General features: G+C 41.5%; 1 protein-coding gene across 6 annotated transcripts in view; it reads left to right on the top strand.

Annotated features, from left to right (window-relative positions):
• Positions 1 to 25,307, top strand: part of NHSL1 (NHS like 1) — a 199,690-nt gene that overhangs the window by 97,011 nt on the left and 77,372 nt on the right. Inside the window, exon 1 of one of the 6 annotated variants that reach the window (XM_087817648.1) lies at positions 4,535 to 4,576. The exons of the other annotated variants lie outside the window; for them this stretch is intronic. Coding sequence (XP_087673774.1) covers positions 4,561 to 4,576 — 16 coding nt within the window. The 5' untranslated portion in view covers positions 4,535 to 4,560. Of the gene's footprint in view, positions 1 to 4,534; positions 4,577 to 25,307 lie in introns of those variants that run through there. 6 annotated transcript variants of the gene reach the window in all.

Here is a 25,307-nt window from a genome sequence, read left to right as displayed (position 1 = left end):
GTGTTCCAGGTTTCCCTCTGATGAACTAATGTTGCCTGCAGAGGTGACCAGAAGGGGGCACTAGAACCAGGACCAGTGTTACAGTAGCCAGGGAAAATGTGTAATTAGCCAATGTGAAGTTACAATGCTAAATTTTTTGTCTTCTTTCTCTGTAGTAGTAAAAATATATATGGGAAAACCCAGGCAGTCACTGTCTTTTCTGAGAAATTCAGAATATTGGTAAAAACTGAAGTATTCTAGTACAGTTTAGAAAACAAGTGCATATTCTAAACATTTGGTAAGATGTTCAGATTCTGCCGTGGCTGCCGGAGTGGCTTCTTTTCCAGGTAACTGGCTTAACCTGGTCCTTCTAATCTTTTTTTCTTTCTTTGTTCTTTCAAATATGTTTATTATTATTATTGATTTTAGAGAGAGGAAAAGAGAGGGAGAGAAACATTGATTTGAGAAAGAAACATCAATCAGCTGGCTCTGGCGCCCCCTACTGGAGGTGGAGTCAGAAACCTGGGCATGTGCCCAGACTGGGAATCAATCCAGCAACCTTTTGGTGCATGGGACGATGCTCAGCCAACTGAGCCACATGGGCCAGGGCCCTTCAAACCTTAAAAGTATCGGTGGGACTTGGGGGCCGGGGGCTCAGCATCTTCAGTCTCCTTCAGTATAGGGGAAAATGGAAAGTGGTGATTAGAAATATGTCTTTAGTTTCTGACTTTTAAAGTACTGAGATGCATACCGAGAGATCTGAAAGCAGGCCTTGCCTGGTGTGGATTACTTTTCTAGTTAATGGGAAGCATATTCTTGCCTGGGTATGTAGAAGGGTCTTTCCATCTTTGCCTGACTTTTGTGAAGAGTCAGGATGCATACGGAGAAACTATGGTTTGTCTGTTTTTCTTGTAGTTTTGCTTATGTTTTGCCAGGGACAAAGTAGACTTTTGAGCCCTCTAGACTCACTAATTCTATGCATTATGCAAATTTCTAATTTCCCCATATTTCAGTATTTTATTGAAGCAAAAAAAATTTTAGTACATAAATTTCATAGCACTGGAGTGGTTTGGAAGACAGTCAGTATCTAAAAAAATTTGGCTGTTTATGTGTGTACCACTCCCTCTGGCCAAGATAATAATGTTACATTTTCACATGATGCTGGATGTTGTGATCCTACAAGAGAGAAAAGTGGTTGCTGCTCTAAGGTCATGGTTGGCAAAGACAAGGCCTTTGTCCTGCCCCCAGGGCTGTAAATTCTACTCGCATACATCATCCTGGGTCTGCTCCCAGGCTTCCTGGGTATTTGTTTTTCAAACTTAGTAGCAATGATCAGTGGTGACAGATAATAATAACTTTAATGGATAATGCTTTCCCCCCCTAGTTTGAAAAAAAGGATTATAGTGTGTCTTTTCATGTGTTATTTTTTGAACGTATTTACACTTGTTTGATAGTGAAAATGATGTTAGTAAAAGCCTATTCTGTTGCCATTGCTTGAGTTTAATGCTGTGGACTTTTCAGATGGTGGTCCGTATAATGTCACTAATTTAATAGGAGATGGTATTTGTGCTGTTTATGAGTGTTATAGGAAGGTGTGTTTTTTTCTTCATTGAAAATTTAGCCATAGTAAGTACAAGGATATGAAAAAAATAGGTTTTAAGCCCATGCAATCATGAATTGAAGCTGATTTAAAAAGAAATAAAAATCATGCCTCTCTCATATAATTGTTACCTTGTTCAATGTGTTAGTTTCCTGGGGCTGCTGTAACAAATGACCACAAATGGGGTGACTTAAACCAAGTGTCAGCAGGGCTTTGCTCGGTCCCAAGGCTCTACAAGAGGATCCTTCCTGGCCTCTTCCCCCTTCTGGTGGCTCCAGGTGTTCCATGCCTTGTGGGCACAGAACTGCAGTCTTTGGTTCCATCTTCACATGGCCCTCTCTGTGTCTCTGTGTGTCCTTTCCTGTCTCTTATAAGGGGACTCTTATTTTCCTTAACACTCCCCAAGTCCAGTACCATCTCATCATGATCCTTACCTTAAGTGCATCTGCAAAGACCCATTGCCAAATAAGATCACGTCTTGGGGTTCTGGGTAGACAGGAATTTGGGGGGCACCATTCAACCTTATTACATCAAATTATAGATGTTTTCACCTGGTTAGGAAGAGCAGCTTAGTTAGATGGTATTAGGCAAGAAGCCTTGTTGATCACTATTAATTTTGTGTATTCTATTATATGTTATCACATTGTATTATAGCTTATTCACCCACCTACCTCTTGCACTAAATGGTGAGAAGGCAAAGGATTGTCTTTTTTCTTGATATAATGCACCTAACAAAAATGCTTACATATATTATATAAATATATATATCTATATATGTCCAAGCAAAAACTGAATGGAGTTGGCTAGAATGATAGAATCTTAGAGTTAATTTAGGCCCCACATCCAATCCCCACATTTATAGGTTATGAACTGCTGTGGAGACCAGCTAGATAATGTTCCAGATCAGCCGCAACCACGTTCTCTTTACTTTCCAACTCGGTATTCTTCCCAGCATATGAAGTTGTCTGTACAGTGGTACCTCAGTTTTCTAATGTGATCTGATCCAGAAGACCGTTGGAGTTCTGAAACGTTCGAAAACCGAGGGATCAGCAGTTGACAGCTAGGCCTCAGGATCTTGCCCTCAGCGGAAGCCGTGTGGCATGTTGGACTTCCGAGGTGTGTTCCAAAACCGAAGCATTCACTTCTGGGTTTATGGCATTCATAAACTAAAATGTTCATCAATGGAGACATTTGAAAACCGAGGTATCACTGTATATTAAAGGTTTAACTGTGAGTATTCACACAGTGCCACAAGAAGAATGCAGCCATCCAAACCCTGTGAACTAACCTATGTTCAGAATTCTTAACTCTCCAAGTTGAGTTTCTCTCTGTGTGTGCAATTTGAAAAGTTATATCTAACCCATAAGGATACTTTCAGGAATACCTTTGTGATTCATACAGTGCATGGAAGACCACTCAAGACAGGCAAGGACAAGGTATGACTCCAGCCACCCGTGGGAGGGTCACATGGTGAGATGGAAAAGGCTGAGTCAGGTGGTTTGGCTTTGATCTTGATGCAGCCACTGGTTAGTTGAGCAAATTGCCTCATCTCTGAACCACTCTATCAAATGAGATGAGCTATAAGCTTCCTTCCATTTCTGTTCTACCAGCTAGTATCACTGTGTGTCATTCCACATGCAGGTTTTTTTTTCTTCCCATCCCAGTGAGCTTCTGGCTAGGGGTCTCTGATATTTCTTTGTGATCATAGCAACGAGGACAGTGACTTCCTCGTGGTAGGAAACTATCAGTCAGGCACTGCTGGGGATACGGGAGGTGAGGGTATGCTGCACCGTACGTTCAAATCCAAAGACAGAGCGTCCGTACTATGTAGCCAGGGCTGCAGCCAGCACCCCAGGACACAGACAGACAGATAGATGGGTTCTGTGAGTCAGTTTCCTGCATCCTGTGGAGTCAAAAGGAAGACCTGCACACAGCAGCTGGCCTGTGAACAATGGCCACTTCCTGTGACCAGGAGACTCCAGAGGCTGCGGGCCACTTGCTGTCACACTGCCCTCTCAACTGTGGTGCTCCCGAGGCCACATTTGGAGACCATATCCCTTCAGAGCTGCCAAAAACTTTCTTCTTTTGCTTTTGAACCTTGTAAAAGAGTTTGTAAGTAAAGTAGCCCCTAACTGGCCAGAGTGAATTTAGCTTCTAGTGGAGGGGAGAAATGTTATGATCTGGTTATGGCCGCAGTAGAGTTAGAAATTCACTTGCTCTGACGCCAGCTTGAGGATATTTATTTTTGTTTCCTCATCTGAAAAATGGCAGGGCCATAGAAGTGGAACACACTTAACATTTTTATCCTGACCCTAAGGTTAGTAGCAGTCGTGACAATAGTAACGGCAGCTAGCACTTCCATGGTGCTTCCTCTGTGTCCCACACTGTTACAAGCGCTTCACATACATTCACCCCTTTATGGAGATCCAGACAGCTGTGTGCATTTCATCTAATAGTGCTTAGTGCTGATTATGGACCCGTATATATGGGTTGTCCTGTGTCAGTAAGAAAGGTTAGAGTGTGAGTAGCAAAGGAATAATGAAATCCAAGAATAGTCAGAATTAATAGCAAACAGTGCAGCTGAACCCAGAGATTTCTTTCTTGCCTTGTTGACCACATGAGCTACTCCATCTGCTGCAATGGAAAATGCTGAGAGACAGACAGACAAATGGACTTCCCCCTGCCCTGTTCTCCACGGGACTCTGTGGACAGTGACTGCTCCCCCCTGCTCCTCTCACTTTCCAAGATGATCCTGGCTGATTGCGTGGTGTGAAACAGCGCTCGAGAGGGAGGTGTCAGCGCTCGCCCAGAAAGCCGGGGATTGGGCAGTGGCTTCCTGGAGTCGCAGGGCTGGCCGCTGCCCCGCGCCCTGGCAGGGGGCGCTGGGGCGCTGGGGCGCTGGGGAGGTGGGCTGGGAGACGCTTGCCCGGCGCTGCAGGCTGCTGCGCTGCGAGCGCCGCCCGCCGTGGGACTGCTTCAGAATGTTCTGCCTGAAAGGTGAGGGGGCTCTGGGTCCGTTTGGGTGGTGAAGTTACAGTTAGAGAAACGGTCATTTAGCATCAGCGCCTAAGTCACGTGGCTAGTTCTATTAAAATCAAAGTTTTGAGGGACTTTTGTTAAGTATGAAAGTGAAAAAGTCATTGTTCTTTTTCTGTTGCAAACAGGAAGAAAGACCTCCTGCTGGGGAGATGGAATTTTCTCCTAGAAGGAAAGGCTAGTTCTCCCTTTGGATGTGTTGTGTATGTGTTTTGTCATAGACAAAAGTAGTTAAAAGTTTAGAATTAGAGGAAACTTAATAAAAGTTGGAATAGTTTACGGTTGTAGTGTAAGTCCTATTAGAGACGTTTCCGTGCGATGAGCTGCTGATGGGAAGGATCAGAAGGACTGGAAGGGGGGACAGTTCTATCGCTGGAAGCTTTATTGTGTGAAATCAGGAATGAAATTAGTTTCACAGTAGACACAGCTCTCATTCTAGCTATGTATGGATTATAGTACTCAAGTACTGTAAGGCGGTGAGTATATGAGTACATGTAGTGATTTCCTGATTATTTGGGGAGTATTTTCTCTTTTTAGGCAATTATTTTTTCTTCAACTCTGTTTTTCTTCCAACTCTTCTCATAATGTGATTAACTTAGGCATTTGAGAGTGTATTTGTCTGTGAGATTGCTGGCATGGGGGAGTGAAAATGAATTTCCTCAGGACTGGAATAGATTATTTTGTTCATTTCTTTCAGAGTATGTCATTCTGTTGATGTGAAATTCTTGACAGCTTTTCAATTTTTGGAAATAAAGCGGTCCTGGCTTGCTTTGTTGACTGCTCCTTTGTCTTCAGTCTATTAATGAGGAAAGCTCTAGTCTTAACCTTTACAGTTTTAACCCTAATTTGACATCTTAAAAATCACCCAAGTCTTTAATATTAAACTGAGTTTTGGGTATTTGTTTATACAGTTGGTACAAATTTGATAAAACTGAGAGAGTAAGAACTAAAAAGAACATCCTATTTTTCCCTCCCTACAAAGTAAATTAATTTATACTATAGAGATTATCTAGTTGTAGTAGATTTCTAAGGAGCTCATAGAGTTGAAATGAATTTGAATATTCTGAAAAATAATTTTAGATAAAATGAGTTATGAGCTCTCATGATGCTGTTTCTTAAAAAAAAGTTGTTGTCTCAAAAAAGAATGTAACTCTGAAGAGCCAGCGATCAGTTTTATTGGAGGAGAGTGCATGCTACCCTAGGGTAATTTCCACAGTGTAGTTGAAGTCATTATGATCTAATGGTAGCTTAAGGTGCAGGATTTTTAATTGAATGCAGGTGTGGAGCTGTTGCAGGGTATGACTTTTGCAGCTTCAACATATTTGTCTCCACCCATTCCCATAACAGCAATTTCACTTATTAAAGAATCTATCAATTTCATGGACTCTTAGTTTCCGTGGTAACTGAGGACATTTTAGAAAGTCAAGTGAATGGCATGTGATGACAACTGAGTGCTTTTATGCTGAAGTGTGTTTTTCAATCAGGAATCCACAATCCCCTTTAAAGCCCACTTCTGATCTGCCAGCAGTCAGGACAAACAGTTGACATTTTGCTCTCTTCCTGTGATTTATAGCCTCTTGATTTACAGTAAGGATTTTTAAGTTGCCCTTTGTGCTGCATGTGAGGCAACCCCAGGATAAAGTAATGGCAAATGAGATTTAGCACAGGAATATCAAGGGCTCTTTGTGATGCTTTGTGTTCTTACTGTGTTCATGTACCCCTCTGTTGTAGGCATTGTCAGAGGTTTTATTAATTGGCCTGTTTCTAGGGCTAGCTGAGGTCCTAAGGGCTATGGAGTCTGTGGTTATGATTTTCATGGACTTTAAAGGAAACAGAGTTGCCCTTCTCTTGGGTTAAATTGTGTTCCTGTGTATTTCTTTTAATTGTTAAAAGAAAATATGCACATCAGACAGCCTCCCACATTGATGCAGGGCTTCCTTTTGTCCATTTAGACTATTTTTTTCCAAAGTCATGTCTACTCAGCTTTTAGTTGATTTGGTGCTAGAAAAAAGATCGCATCTTCTAAGAGCGATGCCATCTTTGTCTTTCTTGTCAGTATAGTAGCTCATGTAGTTATAGTCACTCTCTACTGTTGCCATTGAAGTAGTTCACATAGGCCCTCTCCACCCAAGTTTGTTTTGTATGAGCAACCCCTGAGCTCCCCGCTCTCTGGGAGAATGTTCTCTCAAGTTCTGCCAAGGTCCCTGTGGTTAACAAAGCTGTGGTGTGTTGTCCCTTCACTGTGAAATCAATGATCCAACATGGTCTGGGAAGGTTTCTGCCTAATCAATAAGGTGGTTAACGGCAAACTACCATGCATGTATCACATATCATCCATGGATTACTTTGCTCAAAAAATTAGAATGAAATATTTTCACCACTAAAACTGCATGGAACCTAATTAAGTTTCTTTGAGACCATTCAGCATGCAAATTTCTTAACTGCAGTACACCAGTTCATCTTTATAAATATTAATTATCTCTGTAGTGCATCTCTAACTGTGAAGACTATTTTCTTCTTTTAATTGCCAATCCATCACAGACAGATATTTTGTAAAACATAAAATCATGTGCTGTGGGTATCGCCACAGTGTCAAACATCTATAAAAGTTCTTAAACATTTAATCACGTTTCCTATAGTAATCTTCTTGTAGACTGGTAAGCAAATCATTGGCCAACTGGCACGGGTTAGTGGATAAATAAATCTGTATTAGTTTCCTAGAGCTGCTGTAACAAATGACCACTAAGTGAGTAGCTTAAAACAGGAATTTCTTCTCTCACAGTTTAGAGGTTAAAGTCCAAAATCAGGTTGTTGGTGACGTCGTGCTCCCTCTGAAGTCTTTAGAGGAGGATCTTTCCTTACTGCTTCTAGTTTCTGTGGCCCCAGGTGTCTCTTGGCTTGTGACAGCACCTCTGGCTGTCTTCACTTGGCCTTCTTCCCTGTGTGTGTCCCTGTATTTCTGTGTCTGTGGTTTTCTTATGAGGATGGCAGCCATTGGATTTAGGGCCCACTCTAATCCAATATATGACCTCATTTTAATTGATTACATCTGCAAAGACTCTATTTCCAAATAAAGGCACGTTCTGAGGTTCCCGGTAGACATGGGGGGAACACCTCACTCCATTAGAATGGACCATATCTAAAATCACATTGATTGAAGGTAGCAGGGTAGGAGGTGTATTTAATGGATACCTGTAAGAGTGACTCTTCAGCGTAGCTGCTTTGATGATGTATTTGTAGCCTATGGGAATGCAAGTTTAAGACAAGTTCATATGTGTAGGTACAAAGGTTGAAAATACACTCACTATGATCAATCATGCAAAAGCAGAAAATGATGCCTTTTTATTTCCTAAAAATGATCCAGTTTTCTTCATGAACTCTTATCCTGCTGAGAAGGGAAAAAACAAAAAACAAAATTGAACTCAGTTCACTGCAGTCAACTCAGTGTGAGCCAAAAATTTAAACAGTTGCATTAGATAGCTCCGTCTGCTGGATGACTCAGTCTTTCAGAATTCTCCTATGATCCCTCTCTCCAAAGTGGAGTCTGTTGCTGAGTCTCCCCCTCATTAATAAAACAGAAGGGATGCGTGCGAAATTACATCCTTTTGAATCATTGGCTTGATCATTACATAGTTTTATAAATTGTAAAGCAGAATAGCCCTGTGTAGTTGAGTTTAAAATCATTGCTCTTCTGAAAGGATTAATGTATAAATCCTTTTGTGTTCTAAGAATACTTTTAGCATGTTTTATGAGCATCGTGGACCTTAAGGTTCTGAATTTAATATTGGATTTTGCCTGGCCAGCATTCTCTCTGGAGACTTAAACCTGGCTTTGGTGTTGGACTAGATTCTTCCCCTTTCTTAGCTCTTATGTGTCATCCAAGAGCTAGAAATCTAGTTTCATGGATTGGAAAAGTGGTGATTGTGTGGAGTTGGGTGTATCCCAGCTGCCTGCATGCTCAGCATGGTAGGGTCCTGTCTACATCCGTTTCTGCTACACAAGTTACAGATTTAGGAAAGCCTTTAGGTTGTCTAATAATAGCAGAGTTATGTTGGAGATTACAGCTCAGAACTATCTCAGGCATGTGCTCCTGCTCCCGAGAGGGCAGTTCATACTAAAAACTCAACTCTCCTTCCTCATTGTGCACCCTGGAGCAGATCACAGGCCCCTTTCCAGTTGTCTCGTGCATGTTGTGTATGTAAAGGAATTCCTTAGATTCTTTTCTTGGCAGCATTTGGAAAATAATGTCTGGAATCAGAAACAGATTTGTTATTTCTGTGCTGAAACAAGTGCATTTTTCAAGTTAGCTAGCAAGCAACCATTTGCTCTGGCAGGTTCCCCACCCCTTCCTAAATCCAGCAATAAACTGTCAAGTAAGCACTGAGCAAAGTTTATGCTATTTTGCTCTTTGATCTGAGCATCATTTTAAAAGGCTTTAACAATTAAAATGCAAGTGCCCCTGAACAGGTTGCATCTGTGTGAATCTGGACATTTTACTGTCATACATTTAGATTTTTAGGTTTTACTTAAACTAGCAGCAGCTTTAGAACCCTAATCCTGCAAGCCTTCCCTAATTCTTTTCCCCTCCTTGTCATTTAAAAATTGCATATAATTGTTAGTCAATAACCTAGAGCTACCAAGGGGAATTCACGCTCCCTCAATCTGCAATTTAAAGTAGCACTTTTAATAAACACACTGGTGATATCATGCATTTTTCAAACTGGCAGGCAAAGCCCTTGAAATTTAATAAACCAAACAAAGCTAGCCCTTTATTTCCTTTGTCTTTCTCTTGAAAACTTTGTCATGCTCTCTAGTTCCCTTTCTTCCTTCCACTACTAACCAGAATCTTGCTTTCATATATGTTGCAGTAGAAGCCGGATCGCCTTGTTGAATAGATGATTTAATGTAAACTGGGAGATGCTGTCCTTAAGGAATGAGAGAGCAGTTAACGGGCTTTGCTGCCTGAAGCGCACAGAGCTGGGGGTCTGCTTGTTTCTGGAGCATGCTCTGTGCAAGGAGTGTGCCCTGGGTAATTTTGTGGAACCGAATCAAACGACTTGAATTACCAAAAGCATTGGCAAAGGTGTCCGTTAAATTCTCCATTTTAACATATCCTGTCCCATTTTTACCTGGTATTTTTGTTTCCTTTATTTGCTGATTTTCGTGTCTTTCCTTTTTAGTTTTTTCTTTCCTTCTCTTATGCTCTGATTGCCCATTGGGGGAGCTGTATTATACCTAAGCCGGATTGAACTCCCTCTAGTTACGAAGGTGTGATCAGCAGTCTGCACACGCGTTAGTGGAGGTGGTAGTTAATAGACGAAGGCAGATGGATCAGTGTGATAAAGGCAGTTTACCACTCGGGATATCACGTCACCACCGTCAGCCAGGCACAAAGGTATGCCCGGGTATGTATTTTTCTGTTGTAAATATCAGAAGAAAATGCTGCCAGAAACAACCTGAAGGGCTTGAAGCAATTAATAGCTTTTGCATGATTAAACAGCTTGGCAAGATTTTGTACTGGAGACTCCAGGTGGGAAGATGGATATTTTTAAATTGAAAAAAAGAAGTCAATTATTTCATAAAATCATACATAGCACTTAAATTTGAAATCGGAAGGTCTTCATTTGACAGGCAGTATAACGACAAACTGTTTGGTCTAACGTTAACAGTATTCATCCTTCGTCTGCTGACTGCATGGCATTTATCAGGTTTTGTTCATTTAGATTGGGTATAGAATTTTTATTGTTATTGTCAAAACGTGGCTAATACTGACAGCCATTGAGACAGATAGCCATGCTGACCTGAACTTGGGTTTAATTTGGGGGGGTACATGATAAGAGGAATGTGAGCACTTGTGGCCACTCTCTCTTTGGAATGTCTTCTTATAACAGAAGGTATAAATAGCATCAAGTGAGCTGTAGGAACTGTGGGATGAAATGTAATTTATACGTGAATTTCTATTTAAATGGAGAATGGTTTTCAAAGATCAGGTTCTATATGATATGTTTGTTCTTGAGAAATTTTGCAAGACAGCATTTGAAAACAAATGAGAAAAACCTCTATTTTGATGACCAGAAGGGGACACCCCTGTGGTTTATTGTTCCATTTCCCTGAGTGAAACTGTGAGAGGTTTGCTGTCACTGAAACTTTTAGAATGAAAGTTGGGACAGGTGCCACTGCTCTCCTGAGGGAGCTGATGTTTGGAGGAGGAGTGAGGGAAGGTGGACTGTGCCCTTGGAGGGGTGTGCTTAGGACAGGGAGGCAGTGGGCATCCAGATGGTTTAGGGCAGCCCCAGGGGAGAGGCAGGAGTCCAGGAGATGCCAGAGTTGCCACAGGATCCGCTGGGGAAACTGATTTGCACCAGAAGTTGAGTAGTGACCTTTCTGTGTTCAAACCAAAAAAGTTCCTTAGCAAATGAAAAGGGGCCTCAGGAAATGCTTTGAGAGGTGACATGGCCAAAGGAAAGGTAGAGTGTGGAAGCCAGCAGCGCCCGTGGTAGCCATCTCTCCTTGCTTAGCTGGCTCCTACAGATTGGGGGTTTTGCCTTATATCGACCCTTTCCTAGTTTCAAGGAGACAAAGGAAGCTCTAGTTCCTTCTTTTTTCCTGGAAAAGTGTTGCTGTAAGAGAATACCCATTTTTATGTAAAAAAGTGCCAATGTTATCCTTAAAGTGGCTAATTTATATATCTAGTAGAGTCACCCAAAATTTGTTGATATTCCAGAATAGTTCTGACTAAAATGTTTTGGTAGCATTTTGTGTTATGAGTGTTTTTTCCCAGATGTTGGCGAGTACCTACCAGGTGCCAGGCCCAGCGCCCACCCCAGGAAAGCCTCCCTTTGCTGCTGCTCCTGCACTTCTCCCAGGCCCGGGGTTCTTCTGCACCGACCCCTGCTGCTTTTCTAGCCACTTGTGCCCACTTCTGGGAGGTCCTCTTTCCCCAAGATTAACTTTGAGAACAAAGCAAAGCCAAAGACTTTTTAAATGGTTTCCCTACTAATCATGACGCCATTAACAAAAATAATGGACAGGTTAGTGAAGACGATTTAGTAAGTCCCAACTCTGTCCATTAATATAAGCTTGAGTGAAGATGTCCTTAGCTGTGAGAAGAGAATCTTCCTGGTGAAATACTGAGTATTGAATAGCAACTTACATAAGGTGCTGCGGATTTCCTCAAAAGTATTAGTCATGCTGTTTATTTATGTTTAAAATTTGATTTTTCAGTTACAGTTGACCTTCAGTATTATTTTGTCTTAGTTTCAGGTGTACAGCATAGTGGTTAGACAAACATATACTTTACAAAGTGTTCCCTCTGATATTCCCAGTGCCACCCAGTCCCATACATAGTTATCACAATATTATTGACAGTATTCCCTATGCTGTACTTTGCATCCCTTTGACTGTTTTGTAACTACCAATCTGTGCTTCTCAATCCCTTCACCTTTTTCACCCATCCCCCTGTTCCCTCGCCCCTCTGGCAACTATCCATCTGTTCTCTGCATCTATGAGTCTGTTTCTATTTTATAGTAATGCTATTTAAATTTAACATCTCTAGTGCTGCATAAAGTTACTGATTAGACTTACCTTGGGCTTGTGAAAGTCAAGACTAATTTGTACCATAATTTGCAAATATGGTGTAATTATATAGTGAGAAAAGTAAAGCTCTGTTTGTTCTGTGTTTTTTTTAATCCTCACTTGAGGATATTTTTTCCATTCCTTTTCAGAGAGTGGGAGAGAAAAAGAGAGAGAGAGACATCGATATGAGAGACACATATTAATTGGTTGCCTCGTGCCCACGCCCTGACCAGGGCAGAGAATTGAGCCTGCAACTGAGGTATGTGCCCTTGGCCGGAATCGAACCCCGGGACCCTTCAGCCTGAGGGCAAACACACTAACCACTGAGCAAAACTCTCCAGGGCTAGACTTCTGTTTTTCCATCGCAGCATATTTATACCAACTTCTGTAAAGTTTTCTGGAATCACGGTCGTATGTCTGTACCCAGATGAATACAAAGTGCTGTAAGTCACACAGACTGGCAAATGAGTGTTGTAGCAACACAAATAGTTTGAAAGCTGTGGCAGGCAGTGCGAGGGTCCTGGTGCTGTTCTAACGGAACAGTGGAAGTGTTTGCTGCACAGCAGTTGGGACAAAACCTTTCCTTTTTGGAAATGTTTCCTGGCAGAACAAGTGCTTGATAAAAATTTAAAACAAGATTTGGACCTCTCATATGGTGCCTTTTATGAAATTGTTTTATTTTCACAAAATCTCTCCCTATCTAGATAGGAGGAGTGGACGGATGGGTAGTGTTATCCTTCCATAGGTGGGAAAGGCCTTATTTGAGGTTGATTGCTGAGGAATTGGTGCTGAGCTCTCCCTAATCGCTGGGGTGTTTCTCTTCTTGGTATATTTCTTCTATCAGTAATTGGCAGCCTGCTTTTCACCTCAGAGAGCTGGCTGGTGAGCAGAAGTGTTGTCCAGCTGAATTGTCGGTAAATTACAATGGAAGTTTAAAAAAGTAGCCCTACTCAAATGATGACATTGTCTGCCCGTCTCTCCACAAATGCAGAGTCCATACACGCTGGCAGGACTTGAGTGCAGATGAGTGAAGTTTTGATGGCCGTAAGCATGGTTTAGATATAAAACATTAGTTTGCTATTTGCCTTCATTCTAGGTTTAGGTTTACAAGACTCCTTCTATAGAGACCCCTTCTTTTTAGTCACCCATGGAGAACGTCTAAAGCTTAACCGTCTGGTGCCTTTTTTGCTTCCCATAGAAAGTTAATGTTGGTATGGCAAATATTCTGAATTTTTATTGTATGCTTTTTTGCTTATGATAACAAACTTGGCTGAGAATGAGTTTGTCTTAGGTGCTCCCAGGCCCTCACTTACCATCAGGAAATTGATGAATAGATCCTTTGTTGGTGTTATCTGCAAAAGATAACGTATCTGTGAACTGAGGGGAAAACCGGATCCCCTGCAATAGATGAGAGTCCCTGGCCAGGTGACACACCGAAGGGTTCTCCTAGACTGCCACCTTGGACTGTGTTTGACTAGATTTTCTTTCTCATTTCCCTTTCCCTCACTCATTTCACCTTGGAGGGTGACCTTCATGCCCTGTGGCTGAGGAGCAGCTACCTGTCTGTCTCCCGCCCTGGGCGATGTCTAAAGTGAGGTCAGACTGCGTGGATATGCTGTAGAGAAAGGAGAGGGAGCCGGCGCCTCTCTGCCGAAGGGGTGCTTCCCGCACCGCACAATGAGAGTGCTCGCTCACGCTAAGAGAATTCTCTGGTCAGTGTCAGGAGTCCTTCCCTGATTCTAATATTTGTGATATATTGATAACTCCTGAATTTCTGTCCCCAGCCAAGACCTCTCCCCTAAACTTTAAATATGAGTATCCACCCCTAAACTTTAAATATGAGTATCCAGCTGCCTTCTCTACATTTCCAACTGCATATCTAGTAGACTTTATGAACATATAAAAACTCCTGCCCCCCCACCCCCACCCCGCCACCTTTGCCCCCACATCCAGTTGACTGCAGGCTTCCTCATTTCAGTAGGTGGCAAACCCTTCTTTTCAGTTGCTTGGACCAAAAACTTTGAAGTCATATGACTCCTTTTTCTCTTGTACCCTACTTTCGATGTGTTAGAAAACTCTGTCGACTATTTTTAAATCTTTTCCAGGATCTGACTCCCTCTCACCACCCCACTGCCACCTACCTGCATGGGTCTTACCTGGACTACGATCATAGCTCACCTGTACAGCCTGTTTTCAACCCCGCAGCCAGAGTGAACCTTTATAGACATAAGTGAGATTGTGCCAATCCTTTGCTCAAAACTCCATTTCACTCAGTAAAAGCTCAAGACTTGGCAATTTCTCTTGTATTTGGGGGTGTCAATCACAGGTCAAAAATTAAACCATAGAGGAGAGGAATTATTTTTTATACCACGGAACTTGCAGCTGTGTCAAATTCTTTAGTCTGGCAGAAAAGCAAAAGACTTCCCTGTGAAACTCCAGCCCCGGGTGAGTTGTGTTCCCCTCCAGAGTGCATAGTACATGAGGCCTTTATCGTTATCTTTCCTGTGATGGGAATGAAGACCGTTCCACCCTATCTCATTTTGTCATTAAAGGTAGTAATCTGTGCTAAGGCAGATACTGTGCTATACCTTTCATCTTCATTAAATAAGTTCGATAAGAGTTTCTGTTGGAATTTTAGGGGATTGATTCCCATGACTTTTATGATAGTAAGGACCAAACAGTAGGGAGCCTGTTCAAATTAGAAAGCTATCTTACATGTTTAATAAGCAGCTCAGCTTTTTTTTTTTTTTAACTATATCTTTATTGATTTCAGAAAGGGGAAGGGAGAGGGAAAGAGAGAGAGAGATAGAAACATCAGTGATGGGAGAGTCATTGATTGGCTGCCTCCTGCACGCCCCCTGCTGGGGATCGAGCCCATAACCCGGGCATGTGCCCCTGACCTGGAATCAAACCGAGATCTCCTGGATCCTAGGTTGATGCTCAACTACTGAGCCACGCCTGGCCGGGCAGCAGCTCAGCTTTTATTCTTATGTGTATATTTGTTTTGCTGAGCTTTGATATGTTATAAGGAATAGCAGACAATCCTCCCATAAGTGCAGGATATTTTACTCTTTCATAGAATGCAGTCATTTCCTTTCCTGTCGTCAACACCGATGGCAGGATCTTACCCCTCCACCCCATTGAGTGGGACTTGCTTGTTCTCCATGTACCTCCTATTGTGTGTGGGAGTGATAGGTTCTGCTAGACTCTAAGCTCCTTGAGGGCGTAGCCCAATAACGCCACCAAGAAGGAATTCCAGTCAATATTTATGGATCAAAGGAATGAAAAGTAATATTTAACCTAGTTCAGGTGAAAAGGACTTGAGCTATCAGTCTCCAGGAAAATAAAGGGACTTTTTTGAGGATAGCTTAAAATATAAAAGTGGATTTCTCTACTTTCAGTGGGACTGAAAATGTGCAGGCAATTAGCAGAGCAAGAGAGATTTTTAACTTTTGGAGTTTTATTTTTTTGTAGCAACCAATAGAAGAATCTACTGCAAAGACTTCAGTCATGAATGGCTTGTGAGAGGTGAAAGCTTATCATAAAGGAGGAGGAAGGTTAATGTGTTTCTAGAAATTCAGTCATTCAGAACAAATGAGTCTAGGCTTTGTGGTGCTGCGGGGGGGGGGGGGGTACATTTCTCAGGTACCTTCTTGGTCTTTGAAGTGGCAGGTCACCATCAGGGAAATGGCCAGGTCCTGTTGGTTCCTCTCAAGCACCCATCTGAAGTGGTTTTATTTCTCTTGACTAAAGGACTGAGAATCTGCTCACCAAGAAGAAACAGACTCTTTATCTATGCACTTTCTTCCCTCTTGGGTTTTCAATTAAACCCCCCCCCCCCCCGCCCCAATGCATAGTCTGGTGAATGGACAATTAAGCATAGACAAAAAAAGAAAAGTGGTAAAATTATCTTTAGAAATATGGGGTTATTTTCTCTTGGCAAACCATTATGTAAACGTTCAAGTTTTTTTATTTCTATAGAAATTTTATTTCACTTGGTCTTCTCATCCCTGGTTTGAAATTTTTAGATCCACTAGATTATTTTCTCGGGTTCCTCTGTATGCATTTCATCCTACTTCCATTGCAACTCTTGTTCCCCATTTTCTCTTTAAATATGCTTTCGATTTGGTCGTTCTGTGTTTCTGTCCGTATTGGATACTGTGAGAACAAGCTGGTTATTATTCAGGACCTTATGTCGGAGCATACCCATAGGTTGTTTATTAATATCCCCCGAACGATGAGTGCTTAGCTGCATTGGGGAGTGAATCCTCTCTCCTTTATCTCTGTGAACTGTTCCAGTTATAAAGTTATGGGCACTTTGACCGATAGGTTGTCTTTTCAACTCAAAAAATGCAAATGATGGGCCCATCATTTAATGACCAGTGGAGGTCTTATTAAAATGCACATTCAGGATGATGAGCCTGAAATCTTCATGATGTGGTTTAACTGTGAGTAAACTCTGCACGAGAAGTAGAAAGGCCCTTTACCTGGGAGTCAGAGGGAGTTTCTGATCTGGGGTCTATCACTTACTAAGTCTGAAGAAGCCCCTAAACCTCTCTGAGCCATTTTCCTCATTTAAATACCAGTGACCTCCCTGCCTACTAGATGCAGTGATGTTGTGGGAATAAACTGAGATGAGGTGTCCCGAATGTAGCAGCAGGCTGGCAGTCCTCTTTGCCCCCCTCCTCTCCTCTTCTCCTCCACCTCCTGTCAGTCCACCTCTTCTGCATGTTCTGGAACCCATCTTCCCTCTTTATCCCCTGGGCCAGCACTGCCTAATGTGGTAACGATTAGCATCTCGTGCTTTTATTGGTTTATCTGCCTCCTAACTCCCTGATTGTAGGCTAATTGCTCTCTGATTCCTTCTCCAAACTCTATCCAGAGTGTGAACAACGGACAGACCTCCTCCTGTTTCTTCTCCGGTTGGCACTCTTCATTCCCCACCTTCCCATTTCCTTTCATGAAAGACTATTTCCCCATTTCCCTCATCAGCCTCAGCTCTCACCAGCTTCTTCCCCCTTCCATAATCACTTTTGTTTGTCTTTCTTTGCATAGATGAATATCTGTTTCTCCCGTTTCTTCTCCCTAACATTTAGATTTGACCCACAGGACTCAGTTCAGATGTTCCCTCCTCTTGGAAGCCCTCCACAACAAGCATTTCAAAGCTGGTTTTGAACCCTCCTCTGTGCCCCCTCTCACTCTGTCACACAGCTGTCTTGTGCTATGCAGTAAAGATAAAGCTAGGGAATGTATATTCTTAATTATCATGCCAAGAATCACATAAATGTTGGTTGAATTTTTCATTAATATTTCAGAAAATATGAGGGCAAATTAAGGTGTGTCATCCAGTTTAGTATTGGAGGCAAAATAAAAAGTATTACCCTGCCCTTGTATAAAGTTATAAACTTACACCTGGGGATGCTTTGGCTCATGCCAGCTATTCTCGCTAAATAATTTCTAAGCAGTCGAAATGCACAAAGAATTTCAACTAAGATTATTTGTCTTGGAAGAAATAACTATGCTAAGAAATCCTATACTTATTCAGATTTTACCTGGAAGAACTGTGTTTGGGATGCAGTACCACAATATTCTGTAGGAGTAAATGACCTGGAGGTTGTCAGCAAAAGCCATGTATTCAGGGCTGGGGCTGTAGTATTTATTACTTAGAATGGTGATTTCAAATGAAAAATATTAGTCCATTCAAGAAGAGCACAGGTAAACAATGATTAATCCATCATTGATTACCAAGGTAAAATGGTCTTTTTGAGGAATTTTGTTCTTTTAAAGGCATAATGGTCTTTTCTGGAATTGAGGAATTCAAATAATGGAAAACGCTCCCAACTGTGATAGTCAAAATTTTGGCTTCCGTGACTTTCAGCCCCCAGTGCCCTCCCTTTGAATGTGTTACACTGTATGGCAAAAGGACTTTGCAGATGTAATTAAAGTTACTACTCAGGGACTTTAATAGTGGCATTAGCCTGGATTATCCAGGTGGGTTTAATGTAATTACACAAGCTTGTAAGAGCTGAGCTTTCTCCTAGCTGATTGTGAAGGGAAGTTGGGAGAATCTAAGTGTGAGAAGGATTCATTGCTGGCTTGAGGATGGAGGGAGCTACTAGGAAACAGAAGGAACTGAATTCTGCCAAAAACCTGAATAAACTTGGAAGCAAATTTTCCTTCACAACTTCCAGATACGAGCCCAGGCCAGCCAACACCTTGATTGAGGCCTGTGAGACCCTAAGCAGAAAACCCAGCCAAGGCTGCTGGCCTTCGCGCCTACACAACTGTGAGATGATAAATGGGTTTTATTTAAAGATGCTAAATTCATGGTAATTTGTTACAATAGCAGTAGAAAACTGCTGCACCAACACAGCAAAACAAAAAATGGGATTGGGATATAGGAATCTTTGAGTTTGGGAACCTTTCTTTTAGGAAGACTTGATTTCCAGCGGACCTTGGTATTGAATGCACTATTTCTGACAAACACTAAAATTGAATGCCCTTTCCGACAGCTGTAAGGGGTCTTTATTTCTGGCTGATCCATGATCTTTCCCTGACCCCTGGAACATCATAGTTGACCCAAGGCCTGCCTTTGAATATGTCTCAGACTTCTAAGGGCTCCAGTGGAAAAATCAGCCAAGGGATCTTACATTATTATATGCTGACTTTGTGCAGGAAGGGTTAACAATAATAAATTGGAGAAATGAAGATTGTTTGGGGTAGTAGAATATCAAAGGCTCATCCTCGTTTTTTCCAAGTGTTGTGTAAAAATAGGACATTTGAGATGCTGACTTCTTTTTAGCACTGTTTTTCTAATGCTGCCTTTATGAAAGTCATTCTCTTTGTCAAAGGCCCCATCAAGACCCTAGTGCCGGAAATGCACAAATTTTTTGTTAATGAAAAGAGAGGACTTGCTTTTGACTTCGTTTAAAAAGTACTGCACTCTCATATTGCAACTCTAAAAGCCATTCATTTTAGTTGTGATGTATAGGACAAGCAAAGACTTGAGCCTGGGCCATGCTTTGCCAACGTGGTGAATTTGTCCATATTAAATATTAAAACAGTTAGTTGCCTTAGTATCAAAATAGAGAACAATTGTGTCTGCATAGGATGATTGATAAAAGCAGAGTCAGAAATTAACAGAGTTGATAACCTACTTAATCACTTACTTTTGTGGAAACTGACTATTGCCTTCATCTTTTAGAGGAAAAATCACAAATTATACATCATTTCTTCTCAAAACACAAAATAACAAGCTCATAGATAACTCTTTGAATGACTAGTCAAAGAATGAAAATTAGAAAAACAGGCTACTGACTTGATGTACCACCCCTGCCATCAAAGTTTAAAAACTTGATACTGTTTTTTGTTGCTTGCTTTGGTTATTTTATATGTGTAATGAATTTGAGATATAATCCTTACTTTGGAAATTACAGTTTTATTTGATCCACTGCACACACATTTTATTCAGATATTGTCTACATTTTCTTGCTTTTCTTAGCCAGTCTCTTTTCTTTGTCTCAGCATATTTATTTTTCCAAAAGAAACATTTACTTGGGATGAGCAAACCTACTGTACAGTGGTGTTTGCAAACCAGGCTGGCTATTAAATTGTCGCTGTCCCTTTCCTTTCTTCCTGGATCCTAGCACCTGGCACAGTTGTTAATTCAGACCTGCTTTGCTGCTGTTGTTTTTTCCCCTTCTAAATGTGTTTTCATATCTTCCTTCTGAATGGAAACTGACTCTTTTTCTACATTTTACTACTCTTCTTTACTTCTCTATTATTCCAATTCACCACTTAAGAATATATTTTTTGAAGTAATACAACAAAAAAAATCTTGATATTTTAGGCTTGTCATATAATCATCTGATGTTGCCTTTATAAATATTTAAATATAAATACAAAATTATGTTTACTTAAAAGCCTTATAGCCCGGCTGGATGGCTCAGTTGGTTAAGTGTTGAACCGTACACCAGAAAGGTTGCAGGTTCAATTCCTGGTCTGGGCACGTAACTAGGTTATGGATTCCATCACCGGGCAGGGCGCGTGCAGGAGGCGACTGATCAGTGGTTTTCTCACACGTCGATCTTCCTCCCTCCCTCCCTCCCTCCCTCCCTCCCTCCCTCCCTCCCTCCCTCCCAAAAATTAATGAAAATATCCTCAGGTGAGGATTAAAAACCAAAAAGCCTTATAATTATGCCAAATAACTTTCTTTCTCTTCATAATCTTCTCATCAGAGTCATATATATATACACACACACACACACACACACACACACTATTTATCAGTTACCAGTGATTTGCAAAATATGAATTGGAAAATGGCCCATGTACCTCAGAGGAGAAATAGAAATAAATAAAAAGGAAGGTTTGGCTTCCAGTTCACAGGCTCTTGTGTGGGGCTTTCAAATCGCTGAAGACTTTGGCCCTGCCAGTGGAACTCTGTGACAATGGGCAAGTCACTTACCTTCCCTGGGTCTCAGCTCTTTCATGTCGAAAACGCCTAACGCACAAGATTCTTGTGAACTTTCAATGGGATAATGCACGCAGAACTTGACTGGAACCTGGCTAGACCTGGTAACTATTAAGTGCCCATTTTCTTTCTGTCATTTGTGTGTTAAATGCCCCATAGGTTCTCCACGTCGCACTGGCACTCGTCGTACTGCAGCGCCAGAGCCTCTTTTCACTTTGGGTTTTCAGTTTCCTCAGCGGATGGGTCAGGTTGTAGTAAGTGGCCACTTCTTCCTACCATTCATATGTAAACGCTGTCAGCCAGGGTCTGGGCACTGCTAATCCCCCGTCACTCTCATTTGCCCTGTATCCTTCACGGATGTAAGTGAGGGGATTTGTTTTCATGGTGCCACAAGCCTGATAAGCCTTATTACTCTTTTGTCACTTCAGATTAAGATTTAAATAAGAAAAGAAACTTTTTTTTTTTTTTTTTGCACGTTTGCCTTTTCTGTTTCAGCCCCCCAGACTGCTGTTGGTGTGCAAAGTCAGAGTGGCCATTTAACTGTCTGTATGGTTTTTGGTGTTCCATAATTTTTTTTTTCTGTGCTTAATTTTAATTTCCAAGATATTTGTTTACAAAAGAAATCCTTATCTGTGCAAAATTCAGTGCAGCCTCACAGCGCTGGTTTGACCTCAGATGTCAGTAGGATCAAGAGGAGATGAAGAGAGATGACATGATTTGTGTGCTGCTTATACAGCTGGCTCAATTGACTTTCTTGTTTAAACACTGCAAAGCAAAGACAAGCTAATGTTAGACACATGACAGGATGTATTACCTTTTTAAAACATATGAAAGTGCAAAGAAGCAAGGATAGATTCTGGAAAAATTTCAGAAATGTACCAAACAGGACAAATATTTTCTGAATGCTATCAAGATGGGTTTTATTCAACTTAAGACCATGTGTCAGGTTATTTTAAACTTTATTAATAGGTATTACAACTAAAATAAAAGAAGGTAAAGAGGATATTTAAATACAAAAGCAGACTCTTATAGAAAGTTAAATTTCAAAACTGATGGTATGTACCCAAAACTGCATGCAGAAGAAAATTAGTAAATTTACACATTTTTATTTTTGAACTTTCCCATTTCAGTCTTGTATCACTTTCTCTCACTCTCTTTTTTAAATTGATTTTTAGAGAGAGAGGAAGGGAGAAGGAGAGAGAGAGAAACATGGATGTGAGAGCAACACACTGATCAGATGCCCCCTGCATGCCTCCACAGGCGATCTAGCCCATGACCTGGACATGTGCCCTGACGGGAATCAAACTGGCAACCCCTCAGTGCCTGGGATGACACCCAACCAACTGAGCCACACCAGCCAGGGCCACATTTTTATTTTTAAACAAGAAAGAAAGAATAAAAATCAAGCTCTTCACTCAAGAAAAGTATAAGGACCATAGATATTGAAAAACATAATAAAAATAGGAAAACTGTAAACCCACTGGAATATGTCTCATATACTACAGGTATTCTGGGTAAAAGAAGAGAGGCAGAGAAGTGGCATATATAAAAAGAAAGAAAACTGGGGGGCTGTCTATGACAAAATATGGTGTTTTAACATCACAACTTGGTAACCCAAGAGAACATTTAAAGTTTTATTTTTAATCTTGGGATCATTTTGGCCAAATATTTTTAAATCATTTTTTTCTTCTAAAAGACTCCCTTATCAAATCCCAAAGTGTGTCTCCAACACTTAGATCCCCTGCATTCACTCATGTAGCAGCCCAGCTAACCTCATTTTTTTTTTTTTCATCTGAATTACAGCTGTGGTTTTGTATCTCCTGGCTTTGGGTGCATTAAACAGTGAGCGTATAGGACTGAATTCTTGCTGTTTCTGACAGACAGAAGCATTCTGTCTTTTATCTCTCTGTATCACATAATTCTGTACCCAAAATAGAATTTCGAGCTCAACTAGCGCAAGCCTATCATTACAAATGTGAAAAAACCAAGACCCAGAGACATTAAAGCTCCAGGGCTCACATAGCAAGGTAAGGACTAGAAATTGTAATCTTTGGCCAACAGCTCTCTGTCTCTACCTTAGTCTGCAGCCAGCCCAGTTACTATACTCACCAATCCTTTCAAGACCCTTTCGATCAATTTTCTCTTTATCTTTTATTCCACAAAGATTTGGCAGGCAGGACTTCCATCTTTCAGATGATTTTCCGAGACAAAAACTAACTTTTTAGTTTAGTTCTTATATTTAAGAATGACCCAGTGATCATTTTTATGATATCCTTCAGTATTTTAAAATTCTGTTTTTACTTGAAAGCCCATTTGCTGTGGAAGAAAATCTTTAAATCACTCTACTAGTCCTTTCTTTTCGGAAAACTTTTGACAGTATCTACTAAAGCGAAATATATGCGTGCCCTGTGAACCCGCAAATTCCCCTACTAGGAGTCTGCCCAACATACAGGCATAAATCTGTTCACCAAATGGCATGTATGAGAATGTTCAATCTGCACTATTCAGAAAACCTCCAAATTAGGAAAGCAACAAATGTCCATTAGTAATACAGCGGATAAGTAATTCTATTACCATACAGCCGTAGGAATAAACAAGCTCCTGCTGCGTGCACTCACATAGATGACCCTCACAAACATAATGTTGAGTGAAATAAACCCAAGACAGAAGAGTAGGAGCCCAATCATAAAATTCAAAAGCAGACAAAACTAATCTCTGGTGATCATCAGGGTAGTGGTTACCTTTGGGGATAGGGCATGTGGGGAGTACTGGAAGCTGGTAACCATCTGTATCTTGATCTGGATGCTGGTCACATGGGCGTTAACTCTGTGGTATTTCATTGAGCCGCACACATAATCTGTGCACTTTTCTGTACCCAATAAAATGTGTACTTAAAATCCAGGCTTAATTTTAGCTTTCAGCATTCTTGCTTTGTATGAGTATATATGGGGCTCAGCTCTCTGCTGCTAAGCTAAGTGCTCAGTCTGCCATAGGTATTCCCCCAAGTCCTATAGAATGGCAAGTAGTTAGGAAGGAGCCTCCAGCATCCTAGACCTGGTTTGAATTCACGCCCTACCACTTGGCAAGGCTTATGTAACCTCTGAAAATTACTTAGCTTCTTACCGAGTCTGCATTTCCTCAACTTGAAAAATGGGCATAATAACATCTCGGTCACCTCAGGGCTGTGATGTGAGTTAAATGAGATAGTGGACATGAAATGCTCAGTTCACAGTGAACAATATTAACTTCTAGCTGTGACTTTTGTTTTGTTTCCCTGAAGACGATTCTCTGCTTATAAAATACACAGCAGTCTTGCCATTTGGCACCAGGCTGGACCTACAGCAAAGACACAGGTTTGGGTTTCCCTTTTTAAATCCTCAGAGAAGTTTTCATTCTCAGTGACTCATCTGTTCCAGGATTTCATATTCATGATGTTTCCATATCAGTAAACCAACCAAGAGTTCCCCTGTCTCAGTCCCATTGTCATCTCTTCCTGGAGCTATTTGCTCCAGCCTTTTCTTCTTAAAATATTCTCTTGAATCTGTTGCCTCTCCCATCCCCCCTCGCCTCAGTTAGTATTTCTTCATAAATACAAAAAAATGCTGGGTGAGCTGCAAGACTTTGGGCCTGACTTCCCGTAATGTCCTTGGTGAGCCCAAATGAGTGATTCTTCTCAGGAATGTTCTGGAACCTGAACCCAGCCATTGTTAGTTGATGGGAAAATGATGATTGAAAGGTTGTACAGAAAGATTCTGAAAGGGTGAAGATGGGGGTCGGGGGTGCTTTTTCTAATTAATGAAACATCAGTTTAGGAAACAATGCCCAGCCTTTCTGCCTGAAGATTATTGCTATTCATTAACCCAGATTGTTGAATCTTGTTTTGTAATGTGAATCTAAAAGAGGTTTTTCAGTGGCCCGTGCTCTCAGAAACAAATTAGAAGAGCTGGAAGAGAAACAATCCAAAAGTGTTTTGAAAAAGAAAGCTATAATGACCTATTTCAGTTTTCAAAATTATTTTCTTGACTCCACCTGTCCTTCAGTGTCCATCCATTTTTCTGTTTAGCCTCAAGGCAAAACTTACTCGTCAAGCAGGCGGCCTCCGCCTGGTGCCCCAGCTCGCCCTTCTCTTCACTTTTCGTCTCCCTGAATCTGCGTTTCTGACCCTCCGCTGTGCTGGGCCTTCTCCTTGGGGGTGCCAAGGGCTTCTGTCTTTGCCTCACCTAATTTACTAGCATGTTCTGTGGAGTTGACTGCCACTCCCCAGCCCCACCCTCACGTAGTTTCCTCTCTCGGATTTCAAGACACCGCGTCATGGGCCACTTCTGGGCTCCCTCAATGGCTCTTCCTCTTTCTGACCCAGAGCCTTACCGGTCAGCCCTCTGCTCTTAGCCTGCCCTCTTTCCCTAGATGCTCTCATTCAGTGGTTTTAAGCACCTTCAGTGTGCTCATTTCCAAGTTGTATTTAATCTCCAGCTCTGGCCTCTCTTCTGAGCTTCAGACTCACATGCAGCTACCCATGTGAGGTTTCACTTCCATGCCTAACAGAAAGGCTGCGAGTGACGCACCTTGATTCCTTTCCCCTCCAACCATTCCTCCTCCAGGGTTCCCCATCTCAATAAGCATCACCAGGCACCTTAAGCAAAA

The sequence above is a fragment of the Miniopterus natalensis genome, chromosome 5 (genome assembly GCF_054644295.1).
Source record: "Miniopterus natalensis isolate mMinNat1 chromosome 5, mMinNat1.hap1, whole genome shotgun sequence".
NCBI classification, from domain to species: Eukaryota; Metazoa; Chordata; class Mammalia; order Chiroptera; family Miniopteridae; genus Miniopterus; species Miniopterus natalensis.
Note: the sequence above shows the minus strand (reverse complement) of the source record. Positions and strands in the feature narration are given on the sequence as shown.